Below are 17,775 nucleotides of genomic sequence, written 5' to 3'. Positions count from 1 at the left end.
TACTGAGAGTCCACACACTGAAGAGCAAATTCATCGATGCATAGCTCAACTTATTCTGCAAGCCAGTGGCGACAGCGGAGAGGGAAAAAAAACTTCACCTGGTTGGCACAAAATTTTTGAATGTGCAATGAAGGAAAGACAGAAATGGTGGTATTTGGATTCAGGGTAACACATGATTGTCTGGATCTTGATGTGACTGATGCTTTTTTCGCCTTGGTTAGATTATTGTAATGCCCTCCACTGTATGTTTGTATTAGCCATGCCTCCCTCACTCTTCTGCAGATGGTGCAGAATGCTGCTGCTTGTTTGCTGACAGGGACATGCAATCGAGAACACATCACACCGATAATGGCTTCTCTTCACTGGATTCCTGTTCAGTTTATGATACATTTTAAGATTTTAGTTTTGTTGTTTAAATGCCTAAATGGACTAGCACCACGATACCTGTCTGCATTAATATAATTGTATACTCAATTAAGGGCACTTAGATGTGCTGATCAGTTACTTTTGGCTGTTCCACGCACAAGGTTAAAAACCAAGGGGGACGTGCTTTTGCAATAATTGTCCCTAAGCTCTGGTATAATTTGCCTCTCCATGCAGGCCACAACCCTTTCTGTTTTTAAATCTAGTCTTAAAACCCATTTTTACTCTTTGGCTTGTAATACTATATGAAAGTCTTATGTCTGTTGGATTTGTCTTTTGTTTTAGATGTTCATGACACTGAAACAAGTTCCTCCACATTTCATTTAATTAAGCTGTTTCACAAAACATTTTGACACACCCGTTTCGATAGAGAGAGAGATGCACATTGCTGGTCAATTGATTCAGAACAGTACGATGTTAAATGTGTTTTATTTATTTATTTTTTAAGAATTATTATCAAGTCTGTGTTTATGTAATTCATTATTATTTATTGTAAGTTGATTATTTTTTCTGGATTCTTTCCATTTCCATTTATTTTCATTCCTATTGTAAAATTTACCAAAATAGCAATAGCAACATGCCAGACCACTTTTTTGGCACCCTGTTTTAAGAGAGTACCAAACATAACAGTACAGTACCAAAAGAACCGAGCTAGACTTACTTCTGAATGCTAATTGGTTTACAGAGAATAGTCACCAGTGCCAGCACCAGCTGTAAAATCCTGCTAGAGTTATGATTGCATAAGTTCAGGTACACAACCACAGGGTGCAAGCAACTGTCCATTATGATTACTGTTAGAGGCATGATGTTTCCTGGCAACATGCAGGCAATTCGTGAATCACAAAACACTAGGTTAGCTAACCAATCACAGCCCATTGAGTGAGGACCTTCAGAGAAACAGAAACGATTTTCACGATAGCTGAGAAAAAAATAATGTGACTTATAAAAAATTAATTAAGTGTTCACCTTGTTTGTTCACCCCATAAACACAATCAAACCTTTGAAAAAATCTAGTGGACCACGCCTTAAAGACTGTATATGATCAAAATAAAAACAAATGTGTTAATCGATCTAGTTATGCTTGAATCATGCTAAAGTATATTTATCAAAAAAAAAGATCAATCAGTTTTGTAGGCTTACTAAATGAATATATTGCTTACAATTACAGAGCTTTCATAATAATAATAATAATAATTTAAATAATTAATAATTTTAAAGACTTATGTAAAGGCAATTTTGTAATTTGTACTTATATTGCATTATGGAAATATTATTAATTTGCATTTGTTCACTAAATTTCTATACAAGAACATCACTCTGTATTCTCCCTATAAATGAGAGTGTCAAATAGCCTTAAACAATATAGAATTACAGCACATATATGCATCTGTTAGATGTCACCCCTTTAATACAATGGTAGAAGAAATACTGCATTTACAGACATTTTTGCAGTCAATTGTGGTAATTCTGTGAGATTCACACCTTAACGCGGGAAATGAAAATCTCAGATCAGCTGGAAAGGTCACTGTAAAAGAAAATAATTCACTTGAACCACTTTCACTTTCTTACTGTCATGTCAGGTGATTTTAGGAATGCCAAACTCTATCCACCCACACCTACTATAAATACAAAGAAGACAAAAGCCGTAATGCACAGACCAAAATTGAATCGCTTTTATAGAGAGGATCACATTCAGATTCAGGTTTGACTTCATCACTTAAACTAGTTATACAATTCATTTATCATGAAGCATTTTCTGTTTATACAGTGTGTATGTATCTACAGTAGTTAGATTTTGCAGTCAAAGATAATGATTCAGCTTGCACAAAGATTTAATTAGGGGGTATTTACTAATTCTTTGTTTAAAATATGAAACATAGCAGTGTGAGTTTCTTTAAATGTAAATTGGTCTCTAATTGATCACACAAGCAGCTTTAAAGTGATGTGCTTGAATTTAATAAAAACAATGTCTATGTTGTTAAGTTTAAGAGCAGACGAAACAGTACTGTAAAACGGCCTCAATAGATCCAACTAGGATGTTACATGGCATTATAATGCGTTTTTTAGAACCAGTTGCACCATGATTTTCTGGCAGGATTGAGAGATGTACATATTAATTTTGCATTTAATAATGGTAGATTTACAATGACATTAGAGTAATTGTTATTTGTGCATTTGTATGTATACTTAATGTTCCAAGACTACTGTTTTTCATATAATTATTTTGTGTATTGTGTGTGTATATATAGGTTTTTATTAATTGTATGAAACTCATAAGTAATCACATTGTTTGCAATGCCATTGTGACCATGTGTCACTAAGTAAGAAGTGATTGAACAGCTTTATAGATTAAAAAAAATTCAATGTAAGGGATTACTGTTCATTTCATGACTATTACTTGGTAACAAAAGTGCAGAGTGGAAGAGCGTACAGTCTACCAGACCCAGAGGCCCAACATGACTAAAGGAAGGCTCATTGGTTAGCACTGTCGCCACATAGCAAGAAGGTTGCTGATATGAGTCCTGGCTGGGTCAGTTGGCATTTTCGTGTGGAGTTTGGATGTTCTCCCTTTGTTGGAGTGGGTTTCCTCAGGGTGCTTCGGTTTCCCCCACAGTCCAAACACATGCAATTATAAGTAAATTGGATAAACTAAATTGGCCGTAGTGTATGAGTGTGTGTGTAAGAATGTGAGAGTGTATGGGTGTTTCCCAGTACTGGGTTGCAGCTGGAAGGGTGTCAGTTGCGTAAAACATATGCTGGAATAGTTGGTGGTTTATTCCACTGTAGCAACCCCTGATAAATAAGGGACTGAGCTGAAGAAAAATGAACGAATGAACCTGTAACACATTTTAATTTGATTTGAATATATATATATTTTTGCTGTTTTTATTTCTTATACTTGTATTTTATGTTTCTGTTATTCTTAAGTAAAGCACTTTGAATTACCATAATGTATGAAATGTGCTATATAAATAAACTTGCTTTGCCCTGCCTTGTCTATACTGTCTATCTCAGGGATGTCAAACTCAATTCCTGGAGGGCCGCAGCCCTGCACAGATTAGTTCTAACCCTGCTCCAACACACTGAATTGAAGGTTTCAAACAAGCCTGAAGGACTCAATAAGTTTGATCAGGTGTGTTTAATTAGGGTTGGAACTAAACTGTGCAGGCTCTCCAGGAATTGAGTTTGACATCTACTGTATCTGGTCGAGGTTTATAGGGATTTAAAAAAAAAATTAGTTAGGTTACTTACGACTTTATTTACTTACAAGTATTTAAAATACTTTTCAGAAAGTAATTCTCAAGTATAAGAAATACTACCTTGATGATGTAATTAGTAATTAATTACTGTTTCGAAGTAACTTAGCCAACACTTATTGTGACATGTTTATATTTGCCAGTTCTCCATCCATCCATCCATCCATCCATCCATCTTCAACTGTCTTTTCTTCATGTCAAAGAGCAGTGGTTCTACTCAGAGCTCCTTCAGCGTGACAGAGCTCCTGATCCTATCTCTATAGGTGTGCCCTGCCACCCTGCACCTTGCTTTAACTGAGCTCTTGAAATTTCCAGTTTATCTGATCTTAAAGATCTAAGTGATCTGTTAGGTTTGTATTTAGGTCCTAGGCCATTTAGTGATTTATAGACAAGTAGTAATACTTAAAAATCTATTCTGTATGTAACTGGGAGTAAGTGTAAAGACCTGAGGACAGGTGTGATGTTCTCTGATTTCCTGGTTCTGGTCAGAATCTTGGCTGCAGTGTTCTGGATGAGCTGTAGCTGTCTGAATGGAAGGAGTCCATTACATTAATCCGCCCTGCTGGTAATAAAAGCATGAACAAGTTTCTCTAACCGTACGTTCACACCGAAAGCGGCGAGAGCATCCAAGGTCGCTCTGGCCGCTCTGGCGACAACGCTGTCTGCCTTCAGCTCCGGCGGTGAGAGCGTCAAAACTCGCTACATTGATCTTGTACTTAAAGGAGCCGTTGCAGCATATCAGTTACATTCCTGCATAAGACATGTTTTTAGCGTGAAAATGTTGCGCACTTCTTATCAAATTCATATAACAATGGAAGATCAAGTTGCATGTGGTGTGGCTTTGCTCTATTTATCCAATATGTGTCCATATGTCTGAAATATCCTGAAGCAGAAGTACTGTTTTGTACTGTCACATCGCGTGAGATTCCCGCTTTTTAAAGATAAATTTATATAACATTAATGAACATCAGTAACTCGCCAGTAACTTATTTAATGTATGTTCCTGTAAGAAAACATTGTAAATAATGGGAAATCCGGCGACCGCAATAATCAAACCCTTGGGAACAACTGTGGTCGGAACCAAAGTTCACAGGTCTGTGTTCCCTGAACTGCTATCAAGCGGTGGACGTCTTCATTCTGATTGCTTGCCGCCGAACCGCGTCATAGCTCATTACCATAAAGTTGACTTAACTTCAACTCTCCTCGACGCTCACGCCGGCGAAGACGCGCCGCGCTGCTCCTTGCCGCTTATCGACGCCTATCGCCGCCGGCTCTCATTGAAAATTAATGACTTCCGGCTACTTTGACGCTCTCGCCGCTTTCGGTGTGAACGTACGGTAAGTCTTTACTGGAAACAAAGCATCTAATTCCTGCAGCGTTTTTGAGATGATAGTATGCTGATTTACTCACTGCTTTGACATGACTGTTGAAACTCAGATCTGACTTCAGAATAACATCCAGATTTTTGACCTTATTTTTGTTGTTTGACCCTTAGTGCCAAGGTACACATTCACCTTGAGAACCTCATCTCTCTCAAAAGTTTTGGCACATCCAACTGTTAATTTCATCAATGCACTGGCAGAGTGTGGCAGTAAGACTAAGTAGATCTGAATGTCATCAGCGTAGGATAGAATGTTGCTGTCTTGTTGCCCTTGAGCCTCTGATCCATGCAGAATTAGCTGCTGAGTCATGCGAGCTCTGTCTATGACAGCATTTGGGGATTCTTCACCCATATTACTTAAAACTTCATATCTGTTCTAAAGCTGTATTTGGGGTAGAGGAAGCTAATGCAGCTCTGTATGATCTTAGTGATCTGACCCCGCATGTACCCTTTGGTCTCGCAGCTGGTTTATGTCATCAGTTTTCATGCACATTTTCAACAGTTTCTTTGTGTTTGTCTTTGCTTACAACAGTAGCTGGAGTAGAATTAGGGGATTCACTAGCTGTGTGTTGTGAGGGTCCATAATGAAGCGGTCCAGTGTGATCCGGCAGTTCTGGTCGGATTGCAAGTAACTTTTTCAAGAACTGCAATCTTTTGTAGAAGTCCGAAGCAGTTTTTGCAGCATTGCGGTTCTGAATCAATCCAAACCAGAGGCATTTTTAAGCCGTCTTGTGTTTTCCCATCTCAGGAATGTAAGCAGCTGGTAGTGGGAGGATTGTTTAGACGTTAATTCCACTCTTGTTAGTAAAGTTGTATTGCAGAAAGTTTGTAGATTCGATGTTGATCTTCAAGCTGTGTCGTTTGAGCACTGTGCTGATAGGCTCAAGTTAAAATTAGAGTATAAAATATAAAAGCAAGAGTGCAAAGATCGGAGCAGTAGGCAAAGATGTCCGAATAGTAGCAAAGCAGGAAGTCCAGTGGAAGCACGCAGCTTGCTCAAATATTGGGAACACCCAGTTGAAAACACCTGAACTTTTCAGAATTCCACGAGTCCACTGCGCATTTCGGTAGACTTTTTACCTCAGACAAACACAGAATACTCAAATAATGCAGTGCTTTTCATTTTTTTTCCATAAATATAACTTGTCTCAGAGCAGCAGCAATGTTTTGTTTGTTTGCCATCCTCTGAGAAAACACAGAGGACAGTGATAAAAAAAGAAGTAAGAGCACAAAGCGCGTTGAAAATGGAGAAGGAACCGATGCGCTTGTGCTTTCGAAATGCTTTTAGACATGATATGTGAATGGCCCCTTATGCTGTGTTCACACCAGACGCGGAAGGAGCATCAAGCTTGAGGGATTTACATGTTATGTCAATGCAAATGCGTAAATAGACATCCTGCGGCGTGAATGGTGCAATATGCGCAAATTGAGCTTTTTGAATTGCTTGAGTTAAAAAATCTGAACTTTAGCAGACATTTGCGCTGCGTTAACCATTCAGGAGCTTGCTCTTGTGGGGGAGTGATTGTGACGTAGCACCAGTTAGTTGTGTCCTGCGGACATCCTTCAGCCAACACTGACAACAGTTCTACAAACTGGGCTCGGCTCAGTCAGAAGCACCGCTGAATCCCTCCATCATCCAGGTTCAGTTTCTGGAGGAGTTTATGAGCTCACAGAGCTGAGTGCACCTCTGAAAGTATCTAGTGGACTCCGATATGGCCCTAAACATATCGACGCTGTTTTTCAGTATTCAAAAAGCAGATAAACTCTGTTATTTTCCTAATAAAATCCATGTAAGCCATATAGCAACAAAGCTAGAGTCACTGGGCAGACAGAAGCCCTTCCCGTCACGCGAATCCGCGTCTGTTCTGAAGTAAATTGGATGCTGGAATGAAGCAGATTTGACGCGCAAATGAAGCGAGTAAACTTAAATGTTCATGTGGCTATTTACGTGCAAATAGCGTGATTTATCCGAGCGTTCCGTGTCTGGTGTGAACACAGCATTAGACTACCTCAATGACTTCAGCTTGGTGATAGATGTGTCAACCCCTTCATCCACCGTCTCAGTGGAAGCCATGTAAATGGGATTGAAGAAGTCCTTATAGCTTCTATCATCGTCTGACACATCCCGTCAAGGTCAACAGCTCCCCACTTTTACTATTAACAGTGTTGGTGAAGCATTGCTTCCTCTTCCTGAGGCGCTTGACAGTTTGCCAGAATCTCTTTAGGGCAGAGGATTGACATGGTCTTCCCCAGCTCTTCTCAGGCCTGAGTTTTTACTTCCTCAACCCTCCAGGCTGCAGCACACTTGGCCTGTCGGTACCCATAAGCTGCCCTGAGAGTCCCACAAGGCAACCAACTTCTTTAGCTTGACAGCATCCCTTAGTTCTGGTTTCCACCACCAGGTTAGTGGGTTTCCACCACAACAGGCACCAGAGGCCATGCAGCCACAGCTCCTTACAGCTGCATCGACAATGGTGTCAGAGAACATTGACCACTAGATCCTCAATGTCTCAATCTAGTCTAAGTTCTTCTGGAGGTGTGAGCCAAATCAATATGACATCAGGTTCAGCTAGACATTCCAAGCAGACATTTACAATATGTTTGGGCCTGCCAGGTCTGTCCTTCCCCCTCCTCTGCCAGCAGATCCAACTCAGCACTAGGTGGTTATTAGTTGACAACTCTGCCCCTGTCTTTACCCGAGTGCCTTAGACATACGGACCAAGTAGTCAGTCATCCTGGTGCCTTGTGCACTAATGGACAGCCTTATGCTTGATTATAATGTTTGTTATGGACATACTGTGACTAGCACTGACATGTAACAACAGAAAACCACACCGATTCAGATCAGAGAGGCCATTCCTTACTATCAAAAGAGTCCAGAATTGAAGCACCTTTCTCAAGGAATCGAAGAAATGTGGCTACTCTTCACTGTTGTTTGGCCTGTAAGCACAAACTACAGTGAGAGACCTACCTTGGCCCATATGTGTAGGGAGGTGACCCTCTTATTTATCAAAGAATACACATACTTAAAGACAGTTTGTTTGTAAGTCATCCCGCATTCTGGGGGTCGGTGCCCGCTATGCGTGATCCCCTTTGGTGATATGCATCACTCAGCCACGCTATAGTTTTCCCCTTTCAGGCAGATCAATGTCTTCCCTTCCTGCTAACCATTCCTTTATATGTTGCACTCCCTCTGTTAGGGTGGCCATATGTGTCACGGTCGTGGTGGGGAAAAGGAGCGAGGACTCAAGTGCAAAGAAACAATGGGTATTTATTAATAATAAAATAAAAATAAAAGGCAAAACAAAACTACCCCGAAGGGGAAAACATGAATACAAAGGCAAAAACAAACTTGACAGGGCTGGCAGGAATGGCAGGACAAGACAGGGCTGGACACAACAAGACAGGAAACTAGCAACGACGAACTGACAAAGGACTGAAAACATGAGGGGGATTATAAAGCAAAAAAGTAAATTGAAACACAGGTGAACACAATTAACTAAATATGGGTTAACAAGGAGGGTGGGACTAGACAATAGACGGGAGAGCGCATGACACAGAGAGACAATACAAGCCATGCGCTCACATAACACAACACTGAAGCACACGACAAAAGCACGTGACCAATGTAAACACCGAGCCATGTGCTTTGACAAAAGACGCAAGACACGAGCACACGATGAATGAAAACACTCACCATGCGCTCACATATGCAGCATGCATGCTTCATCCCAGCGCCGACCAAAACCGAAACCAACAAGACTGAGATGCTGGGAATGAAACACCATGCTGCTGACAGACGAAAACACAAACACGAGTACAAGAGCGCACGCGTCTGAGGGACGCAGAGCGCGCGCGCGGCCGCGTCAAGCAGGAGCGCGCACACTCTACGTACACCCACGACGGCGCGCGCTCACACAGAGACAGAAACAGGACCAGACATGAGAAGTGTCAGAGCTCTGCCACCAAAACAAGAATTTTCAAGACCAAAGTGGCAGAACCCTGACACTATGTCCCTACTGCCATATGTTCCTACTGTCACCCAGATGGGCCTCTGCAACGTCTTTCGCCTTTGGGACTGGCACACTTTACAAAACATACTATCATATTACAAAAATTCCTATGATAATTGCTCACTCACAAGTGCTTGGCAAACTTCTCACCAAGGCTGTGGTTAGGTCCAGCTGCTATGTAATTTTCCAGACACTCTTCCAAATGTGTCGTGCAACAAAGCATTGGAATTCCATCCAGAAGGAGAACTAAATGTTTATGAATATAACCCTGAGTGAGGGAATGGAGATGCTATGTCCCACAGCTGGCGCTCCATCTGATAGCTGTATGTTCGGCTTCTTTAGCATAACAGTGTGACAAGCTCTCTGTGGTTGCTGGCTTTATAATCAGATAATTGCGATTATCCTCTACCATCCAACATTGCCTTGTCCATGCTATTCTGTCTTTGGGATGATTGCTCAGCTTGCATTCTTCTCTGAGCTGACAGGCATGATTTTTTTTTTTGGACAACCATAAAGATCAGGTTAAAGTGAGCCTTCCCCTTCCCAAGAGCTGGTCTGACAGTTGGTGTCCTCCTCCAACCCCCCATCCACAGCTCAACAAACTTGCTTGTGAGGCTAAATACATACCTGTATGTGCGCGCCTTTAAACACTAATTCTACTCGGCAATTTTCATTAGGTCTTTTAATGCAAATTGTTAATTCTATTTGTGGGTCACAGATATAGCATCTCTTTTGCCTCCTTCGTGGAATAAGTGTTACATGCCTAACTGAGACATTCTTCATCATGCACATTAAATCACTCATTGTATTCCAGTAATCATTATAATTCTCACTACTGCAGTAAAATTGTAGATAAAACCTTTGGCCAAAATAAATAATGATATGAAGATCCTATTGTGCAAGCTGTTGGGACTAGTGAGGTGTTAGTGATCATAGGAAATGGGTGATTTTCAAACCAAATAGTGTTCACTAATTAATTTCCACGTGGTTAGTTTTTAAGTATGTTTAAAATTCTACATAGGTCATGGGTTCATTAAAATTTAAGTGAATATAATTTGTTTGTTTCAACAGGGAAAATCAAGGACTGTGGGAATGTAGGAGTCAGTTCAATATTTAAAACAGAAAACGATTGAAAAAATGAATAATCTGTTTCACAAACTCTGTCTTGAAGACAGACACACTAATAAACTGCGAGCTTCAGATGTTCTTCAGATAAATAAACATTCATTGCAGTCCAATGAACCTTGTCCTGAAGAAGAGCTCATTCAAACATTCATACAGAAACTACTGATGATGAACTACAGAACAAGATACATTAGTGCTGAGAAGATTAATGAAGATCACTTGCAACAAACAAACTTTGACTCAACTGAAGGAGGGAGTGATATTTTTAATGAAATGTCTTCTGCTAAAGGCACGAATAAGTCAGAACTCATTCACCCGATGGATGTTCAGATGGCTGCATTTCATCATGCTGATGGTTTTCTAAAGCAGCTGATGGTCACTAAACTGTCCCAGTGTCAGTTCGCTCTGCCTCTGCTTGTTCCTGATCCATTCACACAACAGACTGACTTTCCTCTTTGGACATTCAGACAAATCAACAAGAGCTGGAAGATCAGAAACACCAACAATGAAACCATCAGTCAAACCCAGCCCATCTACAAGGCACAAACTCCAATGGTGTTTTTCTTCAGGTTTGACTCTGTGTCTTCATCCAAGTCTCAGCTGATGAACAGTCTGATCAATGACAAACACAACACGTTCTTCCACAGGAACTGCCCAGGCAGCAGCAGATCCAGAGTCCTGATGGATGGAGTGGTGGAGATCGCCTGGTTCTGCCCTTCTGGGAAAAACACAGATACATTTACTGACTGTGTGGCCTTCTGTAATCTACATGGAGATGCAGGAGATCACGAGAAACAGTGGAGGATCCTCACTGAGATGGCCTCAGTCAATGTGCTTCTACTTCCACAGCTTGATAGAAATGACAAACATGCAACGACAATTCAAAAACTGTACAGTGACTCAAAGCCACTTATTTGCCTTTTTACTGAAGATGAATCTACTGTTATTCCGACAAAGAAAGGAAAATATAAGATTGGATTAAAAGACAGAAATCAGGCAGATATCTCTAAAGATCTCAGAGGAGCTATAATTAAATGTCTTTTGGAATCATCTTCAACTTTCAGACTTGAAGATGTGTCCAAACACTCAGACATCAGAGTAGATATGGAAGAGGATGAAGACTGCAGGAAAGGAAGAGAAGCAGCACAGCAGATGATCAGTTTACTGCAGAAAGAAAATCTGACAGAAATCAAAGAATCATTTCTGCCTCATCAGGGGAAACTGTGGCATCAGTGGAGTCAGAAGAACAAAGAACTACATCGACTTCGAGGAGATGAGTTAGAAATTGAAATCAGTAGAAAACAAACAGAAATGAAGAAAATCCGTCAACAGCAGCATGAATCTGACATCAGTGAGTTTATAAAAGTCTTTATAAGAATAATGAATTTGGATGTTACAATTAAGTTGTATTTTATTAAATGGCTCAGAATCTTGATGGATGAAAATACATCATCTGATCTGTATTCTCTACATCAAAATTATAATGATAAATGGTCAACAGTTTTAAAACTGAAAGAGGGCAGTGATGAAAAAGACTCGCAACTCAAAGCTGAAGAAACTGAACTTGAGAGAATATCTGAGGATCTTCAAGGGGCAGCCTTTGGTCTGGAGCACATCATGAGGGAGATCGGTCAGATCTATGAATCATGTTCATCTGTGAAGGAGAACAAGAAAGATCTGCCGGTTCACTTCTCTTCTCTCCCGAGTCTCGCAGCAGAGATGATGATCTCTGGGTTTCCACTGGAGCTGATGGATGGAGATGCTGCTCATGTTCCAGTAGTCTGGATCTCCGCTGTTCTTGATCAGCTCATCCAGAAACTGGGAGACCAGACCAGAGTCTTTGTGCTGTCAGTTTTAGGGCTTCAGAGCTCTGGGAAATCCACCATGCTGAACGCCATGTTTGGACTCCAGTTTGCCGTCAGTGCTGGCAGGTGCACCAGAGGAGCTTTCATGCAGCTGGTCAAAGTGTCTGAGGAGATGAAAACACAGATGAACTGTGACTATATTCTGGTTGTTGATACTGAGGGTCTTCGTGCTCTAGAACTGGCTGGAAGATCAACAAGAGATCATGACAATGAATTGGCCACATTTGTTGTTGGTGTTGCAAATCTGACATTAATCAACATCTTTGGAGAAAACCCGTCTGAGATGCAGGACATTCTTCAGATTATTGTTCAGGCCTTCATGAGGATGAGGAAGGTTAGACTAAAACCCAGTTGTGTGTTTGTGCATCAGAATGTTTCAGATGTCACAGCTGGAGAGAGAAACATGGAGGGAAGAAGACAACTGCAGGAAACACTGGATAATATGACAAAACTCGCTGCTGAAGCAGAAGACTCAAATGCTGAATGTTTCAGTGATGTCATTAAATTTGATGTTCAGAATGATGTGAAGTATTTTGCTCAGCTCTGGGAGGGCAGTCCACCAATGGCTCCACCAAACCCAAACTACTGTGAGAATATCCAGGAACTAAAGGTGACTATCATGTCTCATGCTTCAAAAGTACAGGGAATGAGGCTGACAGGTTTAAAAGATAACATTAAAGATCTCTGGGAAGCTTTACTGAATGAACGATTCATCTTCAGCTTCAGAAATTCTCTGGAGATTTCTATCTACAGGAAACTGGAGACAGAGTACAGCAAATGGTCTTGGAGTCTTCGCAGTGCAATGATGGAAATCGAGAGTAAACTACACAACAAAATTGAAAATGAAGCAATTGATGAGATTGAGAAAACTGATCTTCACAATGAACTGAAGGAAACCAGTGAACAAGTGGAAAAATCAATGTCAGATTTTTTTGAGAAGGATCCAGATGCAGATATACTGATTCAGTGGAAAACATCCTTTGAAATAAAAATCCAGGAGATTCAGGAAAACATTGTGAAAGAAACAAAGAGGAAATTAAATGATATTCTTCAGCAACGAGACATGAAGAAAAAGATTGACGCTCAGAGGACACAACATGAAAACACTCTCTATGAAAAGAGTAAAGAACTGGCCTTGAATCTCAAAGACAAAACAAATGATGAAGAAACACTGAAGAAAGAGTTTGAATTATTTTGGGAACAAAGTGTGAAGAAGATCATAAAAGAGACGCCTCCAATCAAAAGCATTGATGTGTTGAAAGATGCAAAAGTCCTCCTCAGTGATGTCTATAAAAGTGCCTCTTTAGGTCACTGGAGTGACAGCAGGGACATTTCTATTGAGCAGAACTTTTCTGAATATGTCATTTTCACCAAGACCACAAGTAGTGCAGTTGCAGATGTTACAGACCAATCATTGTCTTCAGAGGATGAGACACAAATACGAGCATTAGTCTTAGGGATTGTTGAGGAGACAGAAAGAACGATTCTGTCATCTAACATTTCAAAGATGGGCTACAACAACAGCTACATTCAACAACTTACCAGTGACATCAAGACAAGAGTAACAAAATATCAGGAAGGAGCAGTGAAATATAAGTTCAAGAACGAATTCTTCATTGATTTGGTTTATTCCATGTGTAAAAGAGCAAACAACAAGATCACTGAACAACACAGACTGTTCAGAGAAGCCAATGACCCTGTAATATACATCGAGAAGAAGAAAGAAGAGTACTATAGTATTTTCCAGAAATACTGTCATAGTGCAACATCAGCTGTGATTTTTGGCGAGATCATCTGTCAGAAACTGAAGGAGCCCATTGAAGAGAGCGTCTACAAGAAAACTGCCAGAGATTTAGCAGATGAAATAAAAACAGACTGTGCATCACTGAATGGAAACAGATCAAATCTGGAGAAACACATCCTGAAGACACTGGCAGAAGAGGAGGACTTTAAAAAATGTATAAATTACATTCATTATCCCAGAGGTCATTTTAAGAGTTTCATCAGAGATGAAGTCAGTCGCTACATCAGCGATAAGTTCAGCAGCAGTGTTTTACCCAAGATGGAGGAGAACATTAAACTCCTGCAGCAGAAGATCATGAACGCAGCACATCAATCTACTGAACATGTTCAAGTCAACAGTGGAGATGTTGGTTTGTGGTTGAAGAGTTTCACACAGCAGCTCTCAGATCAGCTGATCTTCTCTGAAAAAGACCTCAGTGGAGTCAAACATGATGATGTTGATGATTTCACACTCCTAGAAGATGTGATCAGACAAGAGCTTCCTGCTGTAATGTCAGACATCAGCAGCAGATTCAACACAGACACATTTCCAGTAAAGCTGGACTATAAGTTCAGGCCAGATGAGCTTCTGATTGATCACTTCTGTCAGTGCTGTTGGGTTCAGTGTCCGTTCTGTAAAGCCATCTGCACAAACACCATGGAGGACCATGAAGGAGATCACAGTGTTCCATTCCATCGTGTAATTGGGATAAATGGGTGGTCTTACGAAGGAACATCAAACTTGTGTACTGACATCTGCACATCAGCAGTAGCAAGTGATAATTATTTTTATCCCAAGCACTCAGATGATGCATATCCCTGCAGAGAATACAGAACAGCGGGAGGGGTTTATGAGAAATGGAGCATCACTCCTGATCTCTCTGAACTGCCCTACTGGAAGTGGTTCGTGTGCAGATTCCAAAAGGATCTGGAAAAACACTACAGCAACACATTTGAGGGGAAGGGGATGATACCAGACGAATGGAGAAAATACTCAAAACAGGATGCTACTGAGAGTTTGGATAAATACATTTAAGTGAACAAATAAGTTCATTTTAATTTGCAGATTTTTATTAACAAAGTTAAACAACATTTTAATAGTTTAAAAGGGCATTAAGTGTTTATTAGTTTATTTTAAACGTGAGCAATGCATGAATAAAAAAATGCTTGCTACACACTCAAAATTGTTTATGAACGGAGAGTAGAAATACCTTTTTTGCTTCATTTTGAATATTTATTATGAAAACAAAAGATTTGTACTCGAGCAAAAAACAAAAAACAAAAAAAAACTTTGAAATAAAAATGTGTTAGCACATTGGCCAGGGCTCACATTGACCAGCACAGAATATAGCTTACATCAGCAGGGCTCAAAATTAACTTTAATTTGGTAACACTGGTGCTCCCACTTGAAAAATTTATTAGCTCCACTACTACAAATTGTATATTAACAGATTTATTGTATTTGTAAACAACACCAATCAGAACTGTCAAAAAAGTAGTGCTGCGATTACTTGTAGATGTTAGTTTCCAAAAGAATTCCAATTCTAATTCCAAAATGAATATCCAGTAAAAATGATGAAAACAATAAATTAAATTTCTCTTCATTGTGCTGCCACATATGAGTAACATACTGAGTTTTCTGCTAAAATGAGTCAACTAATGAAAAATGAAACAATAGTTTACTATTAAACAAAAACAAAGCATTGCAGTTAAAATAGTTTTGTTTTTCTCCCTGTTTTAATTTTATTTTTAGTCAAACCTATAATTTAAGTTTTTATTATTAGTTTTAGTCACTTTCAAACTTTTTTTATTTAGATTTAAAAAAACTGATAACATTTAGTCTAATTTTAGTCTATAAAAAATCCTTTTAATCTCTTTTTAGTCATGCAATTCTATTTAACCCAGTCAATATAGTATGAGTACTTAGTTGTATAGGTGAAAAAGCTTTATATTTTTTAAGTGATGTAACCAAGAAAATCTGTGACAATGCATCTAGATGACATTTGAAGGGGTGGAAATTTGGGTGACAGTGCACTGTGCCATTAGCAGTAATATAAAGTGACAATGTAAACAAAAACAAAATAAAATTGGTAAAAAAAACTTAGATGACGCTTTGAGCAGGTACAACGTTAGCATTTTGTACATGAGGTCAGGGCTTGACATTAACACCCTCCAAATGCAAGTATATTTCAGCTGTGGTGGGTTAGACAGACACCCCATTAGCTACTTTGGCTGGTTGAGAATCATTTTTAAATTGTAGTTTTCTTAAAAATCAGGATTTAGCGGTAAAGATTGTCCAGGGGCATGGGGCCAGCGGGAGAGATGACAAAAAGGACTGTGTTCGCATTAGCAAAAGAAACCTATGAATACCAAATGAGAATGACTTTTAAAGAAGTTTTCTTCAATAAAAACAGCATGTGAACAGCTATATTTAGCCTGTTTTAACACATTATATTTCTTGGCTAAGAAATATTTATTTATTTTTGGTCTGGCTAGAGAAAAATTTGATAAATCTTTAATGTTGAGTCCTGAAAAGTCCTATAAAAATAAAAACTAATTGCAATATAACACTATGAAACCACAATTTATTTGCTCATTCTCATAATTATATATATATATATATATATATATATATATATATATATATATATATATATATATATATATATATGAAATTAATAAGGAGTCACGTGGACATAACTTCTAAATCAAGTATTTTAGCATGCCAAAGTCAAATTTATGTATATATAAAATATATTTTAACAACAACAAAATTATGGCTAGTGATGTTGGAAAACTACTATGACAACAATAATAAATATACTTAAACATTGTAATTATCATTCAGCCAGTTTTGTTATTTTGTTAATGTTATTGGCAATGTTATAATACATTCACAGGGTAACTTTAACACAATTCTCCTGTTTCTCCCGATGGCCCCCTCAGGCCTGCGCAATATTGTTCTCGTTCATGAGCAGAATTATGACTTTAAATTGACTTTAAAAGCAAGCTTGATTTGGCAATGACTCTATTTGTGGTGGTAATAGTTAATATTGTGGCTTTCCTCCTTTCTTATTGACAAGTAGATTTAAAGCCACTTGAGCAACTGCACAGCTTTTATTTATCGCATTTAGAAATGGGCTCAATAGATTCTTGGCACTACCTAAAGAATTGTTTAATTTTTCTTAATACTTACTTGGTACCAAAATACTGGTGGTTATCTTTATCACATTACAATTTTATTTATAACAAAAGGGAAGCTAATGTGTGGCACTAACTTGTAAAGTAAAACCTTCCACAAAACTTGTTTGCTTGTCAAACCTTGTCAATCATTTTTGGATCAGTGCATACTACAGCAAGTATATATCTGTATGTGAAAATAACGAGAAAAGTATGGGGGAAAATAATAAAGGACATCATTTTGCAGAAAATTACTTGTGGATTTGAAGTTGAAACCTCTGACTTCTGGACATTTCTTCGATAGTATTTCCACTTTTTAATGATCTATTGTGTTGAGTCTTATTTTTTTTTTTTTTTTTTTTTTTTTTTTTTGCATCTAAAGCTGAATTTCAGACACCCAACAAAATGGGAACTTAGGCTTTGGGGTTCTGTTGCTCTTGGTGTGGTTTTCTTTTGTTTAGGCACTTACACTTGTTCTTGAGCCCTACATACAGCAATAACAGTCTTCAATGATTATACCTGAACAAAGTGTATGATGTACTAATAAATTATTCTACTGATTCTCATTGCCGTTTAATGTCTTTATTTAAATTTATCCCCCAGAAATATTTTCCCTTTATTTATCCCCCAGAAATATCTCTATGAAAGAAATGTAAGAAGGGTCTACACTCTCAGAAAAAACGTACAAAATTTTACCTTTTAAGGTACAAGTGGCCCGTCATTGGGGTGGTACCCTTCAGGGTACAATT

General features: G+C 38.9%; 3 protein-coding genes across 5 annotated transcripts in view; 2 read left to right on the top strand and 1 right to left on the bottom strand.

Annotated features, from left to right (window-relative positions):
• LOC141381087 (uncharacterized) overlaps positions 1 to 17,775 on the bottom strand; it is a 460,537-nt gene that overhangs the window by 401,050 nt on the left and 41,712 nt on the right. The window lies entirely within an intron of this gene.
• Positions 1 to 17,775, top strand: part of LOC137490032 (interferon-induced very large GTPase 1) — a 114,746-nt gene that overhangs the window by 59,910 nt on the left and 37,061 nt on the right. The window lies entirely within an intron of this gene.
• LOC101883092 (interferon-induced very large GTPase 1-like) lies at positions 2,069 to 16,382 on the top strand. Its single transcript, XM_021474814.3, has 2 exons — positions 2,069 to 2,125; positions 10,146 to 16,382. The coding sequence occupies exon 2, from the start codon at positions 10,212 to 10,214 to the stop codon at positions 14,880 to 14,882; it is 4,671 nt and encodes a 1,556-aa protein (XP_021330489.1). The 5' UTR covers positions 2,069 to 2,125; positions 10,146 to 10,211; the 3' UTR covers positions 14,883 to 16,382.

The sequence above is a fragment of the Danio rerio genome, chromosome 3, assembly GCF_049306965.1.
Source record: "Danio rerio strain Tuebingen ecotype United States chromosome 3, GRCz12tu, whole genome shotgun sequence".
In the NCBI taxonomy this organism is placed as follows: Eukaryota; Metazoa; Chordata; class Actinopteri; order Cypriniformes; family Danionidae; genus Danio; species Danio rerio.
This window is presented reverse-complemented; position numbering and strand designations above follow the sequence as displayed.